The sequence below is a fragment of the Neofelis nebulosa genome, chromosome 8 (genome assembly GCF_028018385.1).
Source record: "Neofelis nebulosa isolate mNeoNeb1 chromosome 8, mNeoNeb1.pri, whole genome shotgun sequence".
Classification (NCBI taxonomy): Eukaryota; Metazoa; Chordata; class Mammalia; order Carnivora; family Felidae; genus Neofelis; species Neofelis nebulosa.
In genome coordinates, this window is record NC_080789.1 from 37,932,907 (window position 1) to 37,954,378 (window position 21,472).

Genomic DNA, 21,472 nt, shown 5'->3' on the forward strand with positions numbered 1-21,472 from the left:
CATGTTGCAAGAAAACATCTGCCCTCGTCTGTCAGTCTAGAGTTCTTTCTCATCAGCAGGTTACAAACAAGAACCATCTCTATATTCAACATGTTATCCGTGATATCACTGTCACCTATTTGCACAGAGAGCCGTTTCTTTGCCTGTAAAATGATTCCTGAACCTAATTCTCTAGCGCCCAGAGGCCAGCTAGGTTTAGACACTTGGAATTAAGCAAGAGAATACTTATCCCCTTGTTCTCTTCTGGGTCTAAATTGAATGTAATTCAGCATTTTCTATGTAACACGGGGGCCAGGAAAAATAAAAACAGTACCTGAGCACAGTGGAGGCCAGTAGAAGCAGACTGCAACAGTGAAAGAAACGCATTTGACCACAAAGGACCAGTTCATACCACTTAGTAGTAGTGTTCACTTGCCTGTTCCATTCAGTCCTCTAATGTGGGCTGCCGGCAGCTACCAGGATATGCCAATGTCGGGGCAAAGAAGAAAATATGCTTTCCTTGCCTGGCAGAGGCAGTTCGAACCCATTGTTTTAACTGGTTGGGGATTATAAAATCACTCACTTTCATATCATATCCAGGGCTAACAAATAATCAATGATGAAAAGTTAAAACCCTTTTTTAGTTTAAAAAACAGCCTTTAATAGATAGATGTAATAATATGCTTTGCCTTTTTTTTTCTTGGACTGAGTAAAAGAGGCCTATGTCTTGCTTTATTTTATTCTCTCGCAGCAGTCAGGGAATTTTTAGCATATTAATGATCAGAGCTGCTTCTTCCAAACGTGCCTTTAAAATTACTATACTTTAAAAATCAATTATGAGTCAAAATGCTTAAGAAAACACACCTCGAAATTAATAGCAGCTCTTTGTTCAGTGTCACTCCAGTGAAATGAGCTGCAGTGACAGAGAGTTAGCTCCTATTTTGGCAAATGATGAACAAACCCTTAGATTAAAAAAAGAAAAAAAAAAGATTTACTGACATTAAGGGGCTAGGAAATGACAAGCAGTGAAGTTTTGTGCTAATTAAACCTATCCTGAGCACACAGAAATTGCTCATAATGTGCTTCCTAAAGTGACTCAAATTGTAAAATGGAATAAACAAGATGAATGAGTGGGGTGATCCAGTGAATGAGAGCTCTTAACTCTCACCTCCTTTAGCACCTCCTCATGTGCACAGCCTCTTCAGAATGATGAGCAGAAGGAAGTCTGATGCTTCACACACCATTTATCACACCAAAACCTTTTTAAAAGTCTAATTAGAGTTGGTACTGATAACAATGTATTGGCAAGCATTTGGATAATATTACTCAGTATGGGAATAAAAATATCTTTAAAAAGAGGGAGTGAAAAATCGTTAGGGTCCAGCGAAGGTATGTTTAGATCTTTAATTATTTTTGAACAAGTTGAGTTGATGAACTAAGACATTAAGTCCCATCTTCCATCAGTGGTACCTAATGGTACTTAATGGTACCTGTCAAGGTAAGGCCAATTCCTTGTGTCTCACCTGCTGGAAGACAATATGAACTATTCAGTCATGTGCCCTACTTAGATTCCCCTCTCTCCTGTCTTTTACCTCAGTCACAGCCCGGGCCACAATGACTCAAAGTTGGCTTTTGGTTTGTTTGTTTGTCTCCCCTATAAAAACAAGTAGCCTTCTAATATGACAGAATTTTTTAAATAGAAGGATGTCTAGGTTAGTCCCCTATTACCATGTAACAAATTACACCAAAACTCAGCATTTATTTTCCTCATAGCTTCTGTGGGTCAGGAGTCTGACTTAGCTTGGGGCTTTGATCAAAGTCTTTCACAAGGCTGCATCCAAGGTGTCAGCCAGGGTGGCAGGTATCTCAAGGCTCAACGTGGGGAGAATCCACTTCCAAGCTGACTCCTGTTTTCACAGTCATGACTGGGTTCCTTGCCAGTGGTTGGCTAGAAACATCTCTTCCTTGCCGTGTGGGCATCTGCACAGGGCTGTGCACAACATGGCAGCTGGATTCCCCAAGCTAGAGCTCTGAGAGGAGGGAAGTAGAGAGGACTAGCAGGAGTGAAGCCAGAGTCCCTTTGTAACCTAATCTGGAAAGTGGCATGCTGTCATTTTCATAATCCATTAGATATAAGTCACTGATTTCAGCCCAAACTGAAGAGCAGAGAATTACACAAAGGCAGAAATGTCAGGAGGGGCCCCCGGGTGGCTTAGTTGGTTAAGCGTCCGACTCTTGATTTCGGCTCAGGTCATGATCTCACGGTTCATGGGATCAAGTCCCGTGTGGGGCTCTGTGCTGACAGTGCAGAGTCTGCTTGGGATTCTCTCTCTACCTCTCTCTCTTCCCCTCCCCCCACTGATGTGCTCTCATTCTCTCTCTCTCTCCCTCTCTCTCTCTCTCTCTCTCTCAAAATAAAAATAAACATTTTTTTTTTAAATCTTAAAAAGAAAAAGCAATATCAGGAAGAGGAAATCCCAAAGATCCTCTTAGAAGCTGCCTACCAAAATGCCCTGGAAATAATAAAGCTGAATTTCTTTGTTTTACAAATGAGGAAAGTAAAACTGAGGCTTAGAGAAGTTACAGGACTCACCAGTGACACTGAAGGAATTAGAGCCCAGCCTTCTAGTCCAGAGCTCTTGGCGTTGACTTTTGCTGGTTTATACCTTTTCTTCTTTCTCTTACTGTCACTCTTCTTACTCATGTTCTCTCCCTTTTGCTCAGTCTATTCACGTCAACAAATAAAATAGTCCAAAAAAATCAATATTTTGGACACTTAAAGACCAAGATTTAAACTGCTTACTCGCATGTGCCTTGCTTCTTACTCCTATCTAGTGATGGTGGGGAGGGAGAATGGAGAGAATATTCCATTTTTAAGTGTGTGTAATTCAAATGCTGCAACACAATCCATGTGAGTTGGCATTCACCCAGTGCTTAAGGTGTGTGCAGACACTGTGCTGTGCTCCTTGCACTACTGATTCGATTGTCTTTCAAGAGCATCTTAACAAAGTTGAAAAATTGGAATCCCTAATTTCTAATGCATTATTCATTTAGTTACTCTCTTTGCCTAAAGTTTTCCAGATGTTTATAGCCTTAGCCTCTTCCTTTAGCACATCATTTTGTTCTCCAAAACTTTGTTCGTGCAGGACATCAAATTAAGTTCACACAACTATCACACGAGAAAGGGGTCTAGCTACATGCAATACAGGCTTCAGTCTCTTTCCAGGGCAGCTGGATTTCTTTGCACTCAGAATTCCGAAGGAGAATTATAAATTGAAACCACGCATTAAACAAACGTCGATTGAGTCTTCACCAAATGCGGCTTGTGGCTGTTCTTGCCCTTAAACCCACGGCGGGGGGGGGGGGGGGGGGGGGGCGGTGCAGGGCTGGATTTGGTGATGTGCACCTATTATGTTTAGCCTAATAATATAAATTAGTTGTTAAATTGGACACCCTGGAGACTCGATTTCAAATCTTCCTTTCCATCACTGCCTAGCTGATATTTTTAAAGAAATTGCTTAATGCCTCTGTGGCTCTGTGTCATCTGGGGGAAATAATAATAGCATCTATCTTTTGGGGTGTGGGCAACAAAACAGTTCACACATGTAAGGTACTTAGGAAAATGCCTGGCACATGAGACACTAAACTGTGTAACTATTGGTATAACCTGTGTATGTATTTGTTCCCTATCCAACAGCTCTGGTTGGGAATGCCTGCTTGGTATGTAGCAGCCTGCCGAGCCAACGTGAAAAGTGGTGCCATCATGTCTGCTTTATCAGACACTGAGATCCAGAGAGAAATTGGAATCAGCAATCCCCTGCATCGCTTAAAGCTGCGATTAGCAATCCAGGAGATGGTTTCCCTAACGAGTCCTTCAGCTCCTCCGACATCCCGAACTGTGAGTCAAGCTGAGCTCCTTCCCTCTCCCAGTGCTGGGCAAGTAGCAGCCTCTCTAAGTCCACAGAGCGAGACTGTGGCAGCACACATTTCAATGTCAGCATGAATTATTCTGAAGAGATTTCACTTGCTCTTCATTAACCTTGCTGCTACTTTTAATAGGTTTTCAAGTGAGGAGCTGTGATTCCTATCAGACTTGAAGGCTGAAACCAAGATAGGCTTTTGAGCTAGTCTCTAACGGAAGTCTAGGTTTTTCTCCCAGCCAAGAAGACCCCAATTTTACTCTTTTTTAGGATGTTCCCCTTTTTAAAAAAAGGCAACATCCAGTATCTCAGAAGATGAGTTGTTGGCGTTAGTGCTTTTGGAAGATACAGTGCTTAGCTTAAGCAGTTTCCATAATTATGAAAGTATGCACATATTTGATATTTTATAGATACCAAGTGGAATACCTTCCTTCAAATTCTATTTGTTTCTCATTTATAAATCCCTATTCTTCTGTAATTTTGTTCCTATCCTAATGTTAGGAAAGAACAAAATGTCTAAAAAATGCATGCCAAATGACAAATTCATATAGTAAGAACAACTCACATAATATTCATTCTTTCTTTAGTCCATTTCTGAATTATGTCTTTTGCTGGTAAAGGATACGATTTCTGATGTTAACTGAATTTCTCTGATCTCAGAGAAATTGGGAAATTTATTATTCTTAATGCAGAATAATAAAATATGGAAGAATGAGGGAAATTTGAGTAGCAGGTAAGAGATAGAAAAGTGGTATTACTTTACTGCAATTGTCAGGAACAAAACTAACTTGAGTTTACTTTTTCCGTGTGGTCTTAAACAGCTTTAAAGAACTAGCTTCATGTTTATTGTATCTATCTTTACATTCCTTCCCAGTATTCCAGATTCTAATGCCAGAAATACCAGGTCAACTTTAAAAAGGCTTTATCTTTCTTGTATAATTCTCTTTTAACTTCTTTCTAAATAAGATGTAGAAAAAAATCTATAATTTAACGAACTCTTATGTATAACATTATTTTTAAATGTAAATAATGTTGTATACTATAGCTAAAATACTACTCAAGCTAAAAAATAACACAGGATATGTTTAAAATAAAAGCTGAGTAGGCCATTAAAATAGGTATTGTAAGCTGAATTCAGATCTGATAGAGTTTCCTGCATAATTTCCAAATGACAGAGAAGCATCACAACTGGCTTATATCAGCACTCTTTTCCTAAGAGCAAATGCATGCATAATTGCTAAAAATGCAACATTAAGAACATTTGAAGTCCCAATTTCAAGATGAAAAGTAGCATATGCTTTATATTTTTATTTAGCATCCTAATCCATTTATTTCTTACTGGAAAATAGAATAATTGAGCACTGTTTTTCTAAAAATGTCTAAGTGAACTTAAGAAATTTAAATCACAGACTATTAAAAGTAAAAGCATATTCAGTTGTTTAAAGGACAGTCAAATGTGAAGAGAATTTATGAGACTCTTCACGATCTAGCCTCAACTTCACCTCCTCAGGTCAGGACCCCAACGACACAGAACTAATTTCACTTTGCTAAACTTTTATGCTCTTGGGTAATTATGAGCTTTTGTAGTTGCTCTGTGCTGTGACTGAAACATTTTCCCCACTCCAGGATCACTGTCCTTCCCCAACTCATCCCTCATTGAATGAATCTTGAATGTTTTTCCTTGAGAAATCTTTCACCAGGCGCCAAACTCTGGTTTGCTTCCCTTCCCGAATTACTACTCTCTATGCTTACAAAAACCATTTTATAATTTTCTCTTCTTAATTTATCCTGTTCTAAGCCAACCAGAGATATTATCAGTTTTCCATAGTCCCCAAGTCTTAATTCAGTGCCTGGCAAATTGTAGAGAGTGGTCAGTAAAATTCATCCTAAAAGTGGTGATTGTATAAGTAAGTCACTCTACCAACTATTACAGAGGATATAAAATATCCTGACTTCAGAAAGGATAACTATGGTAAAGAAGGTGAGCCTTGTTCACCACTAGATTAAGTAGGAGATGATATCGTTTAATTCCTCAGTGTTAGGTAGAAGCAAAGAGTTGTGGAATTCCAAAGAAGGGGAAACCATTTCTGGCCTAATAAGGCTTCAAAGAGGATTTAACATTTCAAAGACAGGTAATATATTATTAATTATTAAAAATTATTTTTTTCCAATATTCACTTTTGGACAGATTAACTTTCAGTTCAGTCTGTTTTCTTCATCTGTTTATAAAAATGAATTATTTCATATCATATTTTATATTTTTCTTTTTAAAACTTCATAATATAGCATGACCATTTTCCTCACTTTATTAAATATGCAATTGTAATATCATGTTTAATTGCTGAATAACTGCTTCATGGAAATACCATAACGTATTTAACCAAATCCCTAATGTTGGACATCTTGCCTATTTGACAATTTTCATTGTTATTCACAATACCGTAGTGGATACACATGAAGTTATATTGTTGCATAAACTGATTACTTCCATAGCAATATTTGTATATAGGGTTTTTATATTCTTATTACTTTTCAATCTTAATTGTTAAATTATATTGGGTAGCCTTTTCTTCATCCTTTCATCAGCATTATCATGCTGCTTAAATTTATATTTTTAAAAATGCTACTACAGTTAAAATTTTTTCATATGCTTATTGAGGTATTTAAATGAATTACCTGTTAGTAATCTCTTCAATTTTTCTAAAGAATTCTAGGACTATACCTCTTTTTATTAATGTGTAAAAATTCTTTATTCAGAGAGAATATATATGCCCTTTACCAAATATTAATACAAATTACATAAAAGATAAGTTGTATCTATTTGTCTTAAAAATGATCTACTGAGTAGGTTTTCTTCCTTTTACTCCACCTACATGGAAGTATTTATTCATTTTCTAATATATTTTAAATACTATTTGCTTTGCAAAAAAGATGATTATAAATTGTTATTAATGAATACACCATATAAAGTGAAGACTAACGTCATCACATAAAATTATATATTAGGATTCACATTTTAAAAACATAAAAAAGCAGGTTGTCTTTTTTTTTTTTTTTTTTTTAAGGAAATGGTATTATGTTTCCCAGAACACTGTGACTAGTTCAGGTCATACAGGTGTTTCTGTGTGTTTAGGTTTGGGTTTGAGTTCCTCAGGCAGGTGTATCTTGCTTATTTCCTCAAATTCTCAAGAGAAAAAGACAAATCACTTCACTTGGGTTTTTTTTTTAATTTTCTACCCAAAAAGAAATTCTAATTCTGCCTCCTTTCTTGTCTACATGAAATGGGCTGAACCACCAAAAGGAAAATCTAATGTTCACATTTATTATTTTCTTGGGCCAACCGTAATCTTCCAGCTTTCTGTTTCTTCTTCTGAGCTGCTGTTACAATGGAAGGTCTCTTACCTCATAGAATAGGGATGGAGATATCAGTCCAATGAAATATTTGGTTATAGGGGGATGTCATAAAGAATAAGTACATGCTTTAAATATTTTATCTTTGATAAAAATATGTAAATATTCAGGCACTTGCAAATTTAGATGAAACACTTAGGACTTTTCTTTGAGTACAATTCCAGTGCCTGGAGTTCGACATTATCTTTCTTTTATAACTTCATCTATAAAACATCTTCAATTTTTCTAGTTTGAGTGTCTTTTTAATGTGATAACTTTAAGATACTTAAAAAGCTCTGTTGGAGTGCAAGATTCTCCTGAACATGTACAGTTTTTTCCCCCAGACTGATTAAGTTGTATCTCATTGATAGCAATGTGTTAAGGTTTGCCTATACTGGTCTTTCCAAATAATTCAACTTAGTGTTCATACAGGAGCCAAATTCATTTTTGTTTTATGTAGTATATATTTCAATTGCCTAATTAAAAAATAGTGCAGTAGAAATAAATAGGTTTGGGAACATAGAATTCAGCAAATTTGAGCAGGAATGTAAGGCATAAAATAGGAATCAGTCGGTATAAGGTACAGGAGAAACAGCATTTATAAAATGAAAGACTTACTTGAGTGGAGATTGCTTAACAAAATTCCTAATGAAACTGGAGTAAACTTGTAAAGAAATTGTGGTAATATCCGACATCATTGGATGTCTAAGTGTCACATGCTGTTTACATGTAATAACTCATATAAGCCCAACCCTATGAGATAAGTACTATTATCACATCTGTTTTATAGATGGGAAGAACTGGTATACAGAGAGGTTAAGTGACTTGTCTAAGGTCACACTGCTGTGTGGTTTACCCGAGTTTATGCTGCTAATAATAAGTACACACTCTGTCCTGCACTCTGTTTTCTTCTCTTTTACAGCATTCTTCCAGCCTGCTTTGGTTCCTCCTTTCTTTATTAGTAACCTCATAATAAAGTGAGGGATCATTGTGCCAATACTAGTCTTATTATAATGAGAAGTATTTATCTTCTCATACTGAGAAACATAAATTCAGATAAGGGAGACATGTGAATCTAGGCCATTTTGGTTGTAAAAAGTAAATTTCAGGCTTATTTACTTTGTAACTCAATTATAAAGTAGAAAAATACTGCAAAATGACCTAGGAAGTAACAGAAGTTACTACCAGGCAGGTAAGGTTTAGGATCATTCTGAGGTCTGACTGCTTTACTTATTTTATATTTCTGACGCCAAGAGAATTAATTATTTTCCCACAATTAATTTTCATGATTTATCCTTTAAACTCATTTTAATATTTATTTTCATGTCGTAAATCTCTCCTGAATGATTTAATTAGGTAAGTGCTTTAATACCGAACATCCTTTAGGAATTTTCCTCCCAATTCTCATTTGATAATACTATATCCATATTCTACTCTAGTTGGACAAAGATGAGGCAATCGAGGCATGTCAAACACAAAACTGAGGGAGGCACGCACTGTCGGGTATTGACCTTGCATTTGCACTGCCAGGAAAGTGAGAGCATCCTTGAATGGAGTTCCCTTGGCATCCCATCCGCCTCATCCTAGTCTCAGGCCTGTATCAGAATTTGCAATATCATAGCTTAAACTTTTCAATATTGTTTTTCTAGGATGAAGTATATTTTTAGCCCACCTACCAGATGTTGAATCTAAAATTTAGAGAGGTTAGGGAAAGTCCTAGGGTAGTTATTAAAAAGTGGCATAGTAGACCTCAAGCCTCTTGATTATAATTTAGTAAATTTTCAGATAGTTGAAATTTTAGAAATCACCTTTTAGATGCAGACTATGAACCACACACACACACACACACACACACACGCACGCACAAATGACTACAGATTTGCATTCTCCAGCTAAGATATTAGGGGCTACAGCATGGACTGCCAAGGAATGAGTAATTCTCAACGGTCTACAGAGAACCACACCCAAATTACATGATCCGTGTCCTTTCTGCTTTTCCAAGCTATTTTTTCGCACTCTTTGTCTTTGGCCCCCGACACAGTATCCTCTGTCCTTTGGCTGCTCAAAGTCTCCCACTCCAGCTCTTATCTAAGAGGCACTCTTCACTGAAATGCTTCTGCTCCGAAGCACCACTTTATGACTCACCCAGGTGAAAGCTTCATACCTTTAACTGGTGCTGAAGAGAAAGGAATCTGAATACTTGGCCCTCTGTGCATGGGCTTGCTTGTAAAATCGACTTGTTGAAACCTACACTAATGTCTAAATGTTTGGGTTGTGCAGAAGCTATTTTGTGAGTTCCTTCACCAGATTCTGGAGCAGGCAGTGCGCCTCACAAGTAAAACTTGAAGATCAAAGGAGAACGACTAACATACAACTTAGGAAAGGTTGCCAACCATACTTTAGAAGATTGCCCTGCATATATACTTACTTTGCATGTAAAGCTAAAGATAAAACCAATGACTTCCAGCATCTTGCCTATTCCACAATATGATGATAAACTGGTAAATATACACTTTAAGATAAACCGTGAAAGAGATTATACAGGTATGAATTCCAGTATAATACTGGTCAAGTTTCTTGTAGAAGGAGGAAGCTCTTAATTATTTGGATTCACAGTTAAGATAGAAGCTACAGAAATCATTGTAAAAGGAGACTGGCTTAAGGTGGCTCAGGTGGTGAGTACCTGAGAGGAAATTCATTTAAAATAGCTCATTTTGAACAAACAGCACAGCCACTCAGGCAAAGCACTGTGGTCACTGGGTATAAAGGGCATGTGACACATGAGCATGACACATGAGTTTTTAGTATAGTACACTCCTCACACACAAAGTTAATAAAAGCTATTTATTCCAAGTGATTTAATGATTCATACACTCATGTGCCTCTTTGTTTATAATGAGCACCATTCCCAAAAGCTAGGAGTAGAGGGGAGGGGCTCTTAGTAACATGGCTGACCTCTGTATTCTAAATACAGTTTATAGGTGTGCATAGTTTTATCTTATAGGGGAAAAATTCAGATATACTCTAAATTCCAAAACGGTAGGAAAGTGAGAATTTTTTTTACCATACAAATTTTGCACATATGATGACTATCCTCTGGGATTTTTTTAAGCTCTACACCCAATGTGGGGCACTACTTAACTCCCCTTTGTTACTCAACTATATATATAAATGCTCATTCTATATTACTCATTACTCATATATATAATTCTCTAATGAAATTTCTCTTTTATTGATTTATACTCATCAATTTAGTTTATATGTAATTATTTTTCAAATTATACTGAATTACATAATTTGTAAGAGAAGGAAAATTAACATGTATGCTATATGCGTTGGTAGAAGAGGCCAGAGTGATTTATGGTGGAGGCTCATGTTGGTGCATCAACTTAGCTACTTCAGATTCTAGACCCCTTCCAAAACAAGTAGTAAGCAATGCATAGAATATTAATTCCATTGTAACTATAGGATGGACATATTTGCAGAAGCTTGCTATGTTCATAAGGATTTCCCAGTGAAATAGTGGAATTTAATAGGAAGTGGTTCCCAGGGGCCATTATCGTCAACAAAATGTCTGATCTGTATCTTACTGACTGGACTTTAGTTTAGAAATTGTACATCATTCAGTGTCTAGAACAAGTATCATGGGTTATCTTATTTAGAAAGCAAATGAGACTTTATAAAAGAATAGTGCCTGCTGGAGGGAATTTATATATATATATATATATATATATACGTACATATATATGTATACATATATATATACATATATATATATATATCATGTTCTTCTCTGTAATCGTATAGCACACTGCTGAGAAATTAGGAAGCCTAGCTTTTTTAATTTCTAACAATATTTAGCAAGGTTGAAAAAATACCCTTTATTAAATTAAAAATAGCATTTCACTTCTTTTTTTCTATAAGAATATAAGAACACAACATACCTACTGAATTGTAAAAGGAAGAAATCATTTAGGAAAAGCTGATATTACTTTCCAGACACGTGATGATAGTGCTTTCAGCTTTGTATTGACAACAAATTTTCTTTTTTCAAGGACATTGAAGAATCAAACCTTTGTGAATGAAATATTGGTAATCACACAGCAAAGTACCTGTGCCTTTGTTTTCTGAAGAAAAAACAAATACGTTCCTCCACAGATCAAATGTAATCAGTTCTTCATGATTGAAAAAAAAAAAAAAATGGATCCAATAGCTACATACCTTTGCAATGCAAATTGTGATTTAGCCTTTTTCCCGATTAATAATTGCAAGAGTATCATCTTAAATCTATCCCACATGAGCTTCACAGCATGCCTCTTTCTATCTAATCTTTTTTAAGTAGAAGAAAAAGGGAGCTCTGAGCAAACCAGCAATGCTGTCTCTCCTGTGCATGCCATAGAGGCAAGAGCATGTCGTGTTGCTGTTAACTTACAGTCCTGCTGCCTTTCTTCTTTACCACTGCTTCCCTCCTGTGGACCCCGCCGCTTCCCCTGAACCGCCTCACTAGCCTTCAGGCAACGTTTGGGTGACCCATGAAGAAATGGAAAATCTTGCCGCTCCAGCGAAAACGGTTAGTCTTACGCCTTTGTTGAACATGAAGAAACGTTATTTTGCTGCTGTTTGGGTGAAAAACTATCTTGTTTGTGACAGATCAGAGTAATGGGTATGTTGACATAGTGATATGCATGAAAACCAACATTTTCATGAAGGTTTTATTTTACTGCACTTGGATATTAAAAAAAAAAAAAGAACTTTAATGTTTATTTTTGAGAGAGAGACAGAGTGTGAGTGGGGGAGGGGCAGAGAAAGGAGACAAGGAATCTAAAGCAGGCTCCAGGCTCTGAGCCTGTCAGTCTGTCAGTACAGAGCCCGACGACGGCGGGGCTCGAACTCACCGACCGTGAGATCATGACCTGAGCCGAAGTCGGTCACTCAACCAGCTGAGCCACCCAGGCACCCCAAGAATTTAAAAACACTTTTTTATCCATTTTGGGACATTGGGAATTTTTTAGTAACAGATATCACTTAGTATTGGGCATATTCACAGGTAGTACATGTTACCCTACCCAATTAAAAGAGTGTGAGTGAGGGAGCCACAGAGAGACAGGGAAAGAGAAAACCCCAAGCAGGCTCTGCACTGTCAGCACAGAGCCAGACACAGGGCTTAATCTCACAAACCGTGAGCCAAAATCAAGAGTTGGATGCTTACCTGACTGAGCCACCCAGGTGCCCCTGAATACTCATTTTTAATGGAATAATTTAATTTCTTGTACTTTACCAATACAGAGCTTAAACCAACCCCCCCCCCCAAAATGTTCTGTTCATTTGATTTTCAAATACAGGCTTGAAAAGGTTTTTTTGTGACTTTGATTAATTGTCAGCTTTTAACACTATACTGTTATATGTAGTCATTTTTCATTTAAAGTAACAAAGTTAAGTATGTCATATATTTTATTCTTAGCAGCTTCTTTTAATTTAATGTCCTTTTGGTTTTATCCATATTCAAAAAATCAACTATCTACTTTATGAAGGGTAAAAATGCCAATGTTTCCTAATTACATTTCTAGTTCAATTTGTTGTGTTTGGTTTTATTGTTGTTTAATTTTGTTTGTTGTTGACTGTTGCTGAAATCTACTGGATTACCACAAAGCTTTGTTAGAGGGAAAATGTTACTTTTTTGCACATGAATTTACTTTATGTAAGATTTCTTTATTTTAAATGTATGTGTGTATATGTGTATGTATATATGCATATATGTGTATTGTATATTTGTATACATATAATCAGAAATTTTTATTATAGCTCATTACATTTGGAAAGCTACACACTTTTAAGAATGAAAAGTTTTGGAATGACCAGATCAAATGTATCGTGAAAACCCCATATGTCATATGTGTGTATATTTAACTGGAATTAACTAGAAACCATGTAGTTGTCCTTGTAGTTGCCCTTGAACTGCTAAACTGATTGCTGTGGATTTGAATAAGGATCCATGTATTTATCTATTTATGTCATAATTAACATTTTCAATAACAAGTTTGCTTCTGCTAGATAAATTTTACTGTCTTCATTTGAGATTAATTTATATTTATCTGCTTTATTAATCATTTTCTGCTGCTAACACAGAAAGAATCTGAGGAAGGAAGCTGGGCCCAGGTAGGAAATTCAAATGCTTTAAATACCATTTAGTACGCTATGAGGATATAAAGTAAGAAACTGTAGTATGTCCTAATATTATAAACCTTCACTTAGCTTAGGATTAGGCTAATAGGTATATTTGAATTTATTATGCGTAATACTATATATGTCTTCTTAAAATCACCATATTTTGCAAAGAAAATTATTATCATTTCATATGTGGCCTCTTTCGGAAAGGGAAATTATCTCTCTCTTTTCCAAAGAATGAACTATAATTTAAATGTCTCTAAAATCGCCCCTGAATATATTTAATCAGGAGTCATTCAAGTTGGATATATAAAAGGGGGGGAGGCATTAAAAAAATACATTATTAAACATCTGCTTTAAAGTATAACGGAAAGTGTGGGAGGACTGGGGTCGGAGGAAGATGTGTCAGCATTGTGACTGCAAGTCAGAACTGACGTCCGTTAATTGAGACGGCGCTATGACGCAAGCATATGGACTTTGAACAAGTCTGTACGTTTGCAAGGGAGCTGAACATTTGTCAGCATTTCCACGTGACGCACAACTGAAAAGAATTAATGCGTGGAATAGCGCATGTGATTCAGATCTCTGGCTGGAAGGAAAATTTTGGCAGTATTGATTGCTAGGACCTGTGTTTAAACATTCCGTAAATTAGGGTGGTATTTGGTTTTGATTTTGCTTCGAATTTCATCATTTTCAAGAATACACAAAAGAAAGGGAGCACCTAAGATTTTCAGTAGAAATACATGTTATGATCGCAATTGTGAATTTGTTGTACCATAAAAAACTGAATCAAAGACATAGTAAAATTAATAGATAGTAGTAGTCCTTTTTAAAAATAGGTTTAGAGAGGGTGGTTGACTTTAGTTTTTATTTTGGCTGTTATGAGCAATGTTTGGTTAGATGACTTTGTTCATCTTGTTATATTAAAGAATTAGATTATTTGTCTTTATTTTTTTATCATATCCTGCTTCTAAAATACAGAACCTATACTGATTGATTTCTAAAAAGAGACTGATTCTTTCCAATGATCTTTCTGGAATACTGGCTGCATGCTTCACCAGATAACAACATGGTCCACACAAAGCTTCAGCATTCTGTCTCTCTAGCCTTGTTGCTCCTTTCTTTATTTGTTTACCGAAGTTTCTATTTTCACATTGAGATTTGCCATTATACCATAACAATGGTAGTAGTATCCTCGAAGAGAAGGAAATGGTGGAGTATTAGCTGACAGATAAAAATAAATTAAATAAACCTATCTATACAAAGAATTTTTAAGCTAAGCATTTATATTATACCCTTAATTCGATTTTTTACTTTAAAAATGCATGTTTGTATAGAATGTAATTTCTTTTGAGAATATAAAGTGAACACAGTTATTTTCTAGAGGTGGGTACCATGATACATGTACCCAGAGTTCCATTTGATACCAAATTAAATCAAATACTTAGAGTCTAAGTATTATTTTTGCTTTTGTCCTATATATCATAGTAATTAAATGTCAGTTATAATAATATACAGTATCCTCCTATTACCATCTCATTTTTTTGGCTAAGAAACTTGACTGCTATAAAACAATTCTAGTGTCCGGTTTTTCTACAGACTCTGGCATATGGAGATATGAACCACGAGTGGATTGGAAACGAATGGCTTCCCAGCCTGGGGTTACCTCAATACAGAAGTTATTTTATGGAATGCTTGGTAGATGCAAGAATGTTAGATCACCTAACAAAAAAAGATCTCCGTGTCCATTTAAAAATGGTGGATAGTTTCCATCGGTAGGTTTTTTTTTTTTTTCAAACAGTAATTAAAATGAAACAAATAATGTATACCTTACTAAAACAAAAAGAGATGTCTAGGAAATAGAGAATGTGTGCTATTCAAGACATCTGTGTACATATACTTGGCAAAATATTTTCATGCAGCAAATTGCAGGGACTATCTAATGTAGAGCTGTGTACGTACTATGAGCCCAAAGTTTATGGAACTGCACATATACACAATTCTCATTCAACATAAATCTTTTTTTTCTTTAAGAAATTCCATGTTTGTGATTTGTATCTATGTATGTTTTATATCAGAAAATTATTTAATAAGAATTTTAAAATTAAGTCAGTTGCAACTCTATTAATATATGTGGTTACCAATTATATAATTTAGATATACTAGAAAAAATTTGAGAAGGAATTCTCTGAAGACAAATTCTTTTGTTCTCATAAGAAGCTTTTAATATATTTTTGCTTCTTTGTGTATTAATTCTCAGAAAAAAATACTGAATGGATTGTGAGACAGCTATAAGCACACAGATGAATAAAATGCAACCTCTCTTTTCAGGTAGTTTACCATCTAGGGGGGTAAAAAGAAGCTTGTTATAATATCATGTCATAAATGTCATGCTGATATCTTTGTAGGTTATGTGAAAAATTGTCAGCTGGATTATGATTCTTTTTTGTTTCAAGTTTTTATTTAAATTCCAGTTAGTTAACATACAGTGTAATATTAGTTTCAGGAGTAGAATGTAGTGATTCATCACTTACGTATAACACCCAGTGCTCATCACAAGTACCCTCCTTAATGTCCATCTCCCATATAGCCCATCCCTACCCAACTCCCTTCCAGCAATCTTCAGTTTGTTCTCTGTAGTTAAGAGTTTGTTTTATGGTTTCATATACAGATTATTATGATGGTAAATTAATACATATAAATCTAGGTTATTTGGCTTATAAAACCCTATTTGATTACATCCTATCCAACATTTAATTAGTGACTGAAATAAAAAAGTTATAAATATCAGATATGTTGATGACATAAAGATAGGATAAAGAGATAACAATCGGACCTCTTTGATTAAACTTATGGAGATGTTTTGAATCTTAACACAGTTGTTGATACTGTTGGGTTAAATTTAGTAGAGATAAATATGGTATAAATTTAAATACCATTAAAATGCTAGATGGGGAATCCATGATTTAAAAGTAGAGCAAGTGAAAAAAGATACAATGTATAGATGGCACTAAAATCTCAGTTTTGTTTAACGGATTCACAGGGCATATTTAGATTGTGGTTTTTGGCAGATACAATAAAAGTCTACCACGTGGTGAAATGACAACAAGAAACTATTAATTTATGGGCATTAAATTGTTACTGATTGGTAAAATCCTGGTGGAAAAGTTGAAAAAATTGAAGACATTTAGCTTGAATAAGGGTAGATTTTATATGTTTTCCCATGTTTTGATATTATTACATGCTGGAAGAATAATATTTGCTCTGTTGAACATGTACTTTTCTAGTTCAGATGTGTAGGTAGTAGGGTGAATGATTTCTGTCCAAAAGAGAGCTCTGTATAACTCTCATTTGCCATATAGTATACACATTGTTAGGTACTGAGTTCCTTGTCACTGAACATTTAGGCCCTCAAATTTTGTGTGGTTGTATTAGATATTTGAATACTAAAATCTTTGATGGCATATTTGTGCCTATTTTCCATTCTTCACTAGATTGACTTTTTTTAAATCTATGGGGGTTTTTTAAGCTTATTTATTTATTTTGAGTTGGGGAGGAGAGGCAGAGAGAGAGGGAGAGAGAATCCCAAGCAGGCTCCACACTGTCAGCACAGAACCTCATGCAGGGCTCAAACTCAGGAACTGTGAGATCACTGTCTGAGCCGAAATCAAAAGTCAGATGCTTAACTGACTGAGCCACCCAGGCATCCCACTAGATTGACTTTTAATTTTTTTACATTATGGTAAAAATGATTATTACAATGGTCAAATTTTTTTAATGTGTATTTATTTTTGAGAGAGAGAGAAAGCACACAACGAATGCAAGTGGGAGAGGGGCAGAGAGAGGGAGACAGAGCTTGGAAGTTTCTCTGCATTGACAGTAGAGAGCCCAGTGTGGGGCTCCAGCTCAAACTGTGAGATCGTGAGTGAGTCAAAGTCGGACACTTAACCAACTGAGCCACTCCGGCGCCCCAAGTTTTTTTCTTTTAATAAAAATTACTGAAACAGCCGGGTTCTTTTTGTTCTGGGAAATATACAAGCTTCATCTCTGCACCATGCCTAATTCAGACTTAAAGCAGGTAGTACTGACTACACAGTGCATCCCGCTGTCTTTATGGCCCAGTTTTTCATCTCACAGATGCTAAAGTAATAATAATATGTATCATCTTTCTGGTACCGTTTTATATTACCTATAAAAACTTGGCAGAAATTAGCCAAAAGCCATTGGTTTAACCTCAAGCTGCCTAATGTCTATGACTGTTATTACATTAGTATTTTCTGTTTTTCCACTGAATTAGTTTGCTGGGGCTACCATAACAAAATACCACAGACTGGGTAGCGTAAACCACAGAAATGTATTTTCTCACAGTTCTGGAATCTAGAGATCCAAGATGAAGGCGTCAGCACAATTGGTTTCTTCTTGGCTTGCAAATGGCTGCCTTCTTGTTGCATCCTTAACATGGTGTTTCCTCTGTGTGTTCACCCCTGATTTCTCTGCATGTCCAACTTTCCTCTTCTTGTGAAAACACGCACCAGTGAGACTGGAATAATACCCACCCTATGGGCTTTATTTTAACTTAATTACCTTTTTAAAAACACTATCTTCAAATATGTTCACGTTTGAAATACTGGGGATTAAGGCTTGGACATTTGAATTTGGGGGAACATAATTCAGCCCATAACACTTGGAATTTTTTTCCAGTTTCCTCCGATTCTGAAATATTTTAACTCAACATTGTCCTTATTAAAATGAAAGGCTTAGAAATGCATACAGTGCTTCAGCATTACCTGGCCAGTGTGTATGTCTAAATTTGTGTGTATTTCTAAACCAGAAATCACTAATAAGCCTAGATAGTTTTCTTTTCCTATTGCACTCTGTCACATCCTTTATATCTAATATCACCATGTCTTCCCCTTTCTTCTCTCTGAACATCTCTAGTTTCTGGATTTGTTTCATATGTTCATGGCAGTTGTCCTTTTTCTGCCCTTTATTTTCACAGCATTGACCCCTTAATTGGTTGCCCTGTTCCTAGGTTTACCTATTTTCTCTCTCTCTGATTTTGCTACCAGGTTAGCCTTCTTAAACTGAAATGATCATTTTGGTCTAAGGAAGACTAACCTGATAGCAAATGTTATTATGATCATCTCTTTCCCTGTGAAACCATTCAGTGCTTCTCAATCACCTGCATGTGTTCCGCGCTTTCGCTGAATGCAAGCTTTCCTTAATGTTACCCCATTATGTTACCCCGTATATATGTCCCCATATTCCTCCTTACTTCCTATCATGGATTCCCAACACTGTACAGTATGTCTCACTATCACCACACATTTAAAATTTCATTGGCAACCCTGTGTTCATGGTGCTCCATTTTCTTTTTTCTTTTTTTTTTTTTAATTTTTTTTTTAATGTTTATTTATTTTTGAGACAGAGAGAGACAGAGCATGAACGGGGGAGGGTCAGAGAGAGAGGGAGACACAGAATCCGAAACAGGCTCCAGGCTCTGAGCTGTCAGCACAGAGCCCGACGCGGGGCTCGAACTCACGGACCGGGAGATCATGACCTGAGCCGAAGTCGGACGCTTAACCGACCAAGCCACCCAGGCCCCCCTCCATTTTCTTTATTGACTCTTTCTCTCCCACACGATCGTTTAAGGACAGTCAGTTTTCTGTTCTTCCACGATATCCTTTCCACAGGGAGTTTCATGTCTGGTGACCTATTTCTTTCACATACTTCTGTATCACTGAGAGGTGGTGGCTATTCATTTTGGTATGTGGTTCTCTATCTTATTTTAACTTATTCATGTTTTTATATTATTTTTCTCAGCAGCTTAAGAAGAAAGTATTCATTTCTCATAAATTACTTCCTATTTTCATATTAGCGACTTTAATTTTTTTCCAAATGAGTGAAATGTTCATTTGTCAGCAAATAATGTCAAGACGGCCTGATGGAAGACAAAGACATATGGATGAACAACATAATCCATAATCATTTTAAGGAGGGTGGTTTTCTTATTTTGAAATTAATATTTTTACTCTTCAGAAACACTGTGTGCTTAGAATAACTGCAGTTTATTTCCCTCCAGTACTAAAGGATTTAATTACAAACGTAATTTATTATTCTGTTGCCCTGAGAAGTAGTGCAAAATGTTAACTATGCTTAATCAAAGAACATGCATTATCTGCTGAGTAAATTCAATTTGTTTTCTCTTCTTTTTTTAAAAAAAATAACAGAACAAGTTTACAATATGGAATTATGTGTTTAAAGAGGTTAAATTATGACAGAAAAGAACTAGAAAGAAGACGAGAAGCAAGCCAACATGAAATAAAGGGTAATATGTCTTTCTTTCATAGCAAATACCTTTTTGGGGGGAGAGGGGATAGCTTTCACTTTTATGAACCTAAAATGCTTTATATGTTAACAGTGGTCACTAAGTAGCATAAGTATTTGGCTGGAATAGTGTCATCATTATTTCTTTTTCATTACTTTTGTGATTGAAACATTGAAAGGGTATCATCACTTTATAAGGTGAATATCCCATCTAAGACATATTCTTGATTTTTTAAATTGGCATTTATTCCTCTGAACCTATTAATTATACATTCTGTTTGTCCTAAAGATGCCTCCATGCAGATATTTTTGTCAAACTTTTAATAGAACATTCTCATATGATTCAGAGAAACATGGTATATAATTTATTTATAGTAGTTCATCTTTGGTGTGTATCGTTTGAATTTTATTGCAGTGCTTAGAAATGTTATTTTTGTACAATAGTTACAGAGATATTATGTAGGGATTTTATATAGAAGTTACAATAGAGATTCCCACCTATAAATGAAACTAGTCCATTGATAATTTTAGCTATAATTATTAAGTCAAATAAATGGTTAGAAGCATCCCTAATTGCTGCAACTATTATGTGTACAAAAATGTTTGACTTGAATAAGAAAAGGTATTCCCTATTAAAGATTAGAACACCACCATATTAATAATTAATCCTCTAAATGTTGAGAAATACCTTAATATACAGAGGAAAGAATTGTTTAAAAGAACAACACGTTAGATCCTATACTTATTAGAGACCACATTACTTTTATTATTGTTGATGAAAGAAAATATAATTGTTGGGTATAAGTATCTATGGGTCTTTTTTGGTGAAAATCATCAGTCCACTTATGTCCATTTATATTTTTTAAAGGAAAAAATTCTCATTAAGGGAAACATAACCAAAAGTTTTTGTGGGAAATTATGGATACAAGCAAAATAAACCATCAGTTGTATTACCATTTACTGTTACCAGGAGTTGACATGTGGAAGCATTTCATCAGATTGAATAGGGGTTTAAACATTAATTGTTTACAGTTAGCCATGAGTCTCTGTTTTCATCTTCACTTCCTCTGGGGCCCAATTTAGATATGAAAATAGTATGTACCCCATGTTATGTTACCCTTCCCCTTAAGCTTAGCATTGTTTTATTCTTTAAGATTACCTTAGACTTCTATCATTTTCATTTGTGATAAACAATGTCAGAAATTACTTTTATCTTTGGCAGTTTTTGGACAGCACATTAATTCTAGTACAATGGGCTTCAATGCACGCAAAGGTGATTGGTTGATATATTTTTCTATATATGGTTCATTGGAGACTAGATAGACACACAATGGATTTCTTGTAACAGTTCATTTGACTCATTACTTAGGAGCAAGAAAGTGTTTTTCCATTATCAAAATTGAGTTGTTAGATTTCACTTTATTTTGGGGCCCAGGAAATTGCAAGTTGTTTTCAGTACATTGTCATTCAGTTGAACTGAAATTTGGGAACTAATTGATCACACAAAGACCCTTGAAGGAAGTCCATGCTTGACTTAACAAAAGATGTTTTAGTTTTAGCACACATATTTTACCCATGAGATACCACTTCTAGTTTTCTGTCTGAAGTGTTTTTTTTTTCCCAAGTAGATTTTATTATGCTTGGTTTCACCACATAGAATGCTTCGTATATAGCTAGATATAAAAGAGAAG

At 35.6% G+C, this 21,472-nt stretch overlaps 1 protein-coding gene across 19 annotated transcripts in view; it reads left to right on the forward strand.

Moving 5' to 3' along the window:
* The window catches only part of PPFIA2 (PTPRF interacting protein alpha 2), a 480,968-nt gene that overhangs the window by 445,271 nt on the left and 14,225 nt on the right, over nt 1-21,472 (forward strand). For 11 of the 19 annotated variants that reach the window (XM_058741898.1, XM_058741906.1, XM_058741902.1 and 8 more), the window contains 5 exons: nt 3,677-3,877; nt 11,797-11,859; nt 13,416-13,445; nt 15,036-15,229; nt 19,685-19,782. In XM_058741898.1, the coding sequence (XP_058597881.1) occupies nt 3,677-3,877; nt 11,797-11,859; nt 13,416-13,445; nt 15,036-15,229; nt 19,685-19,782 (586 nt within the window). The other 8 variants (XM_058741900.1, XM_058741901.1, XM_058741909.1 and 5 more) reach the window with 3 other exon arrangements.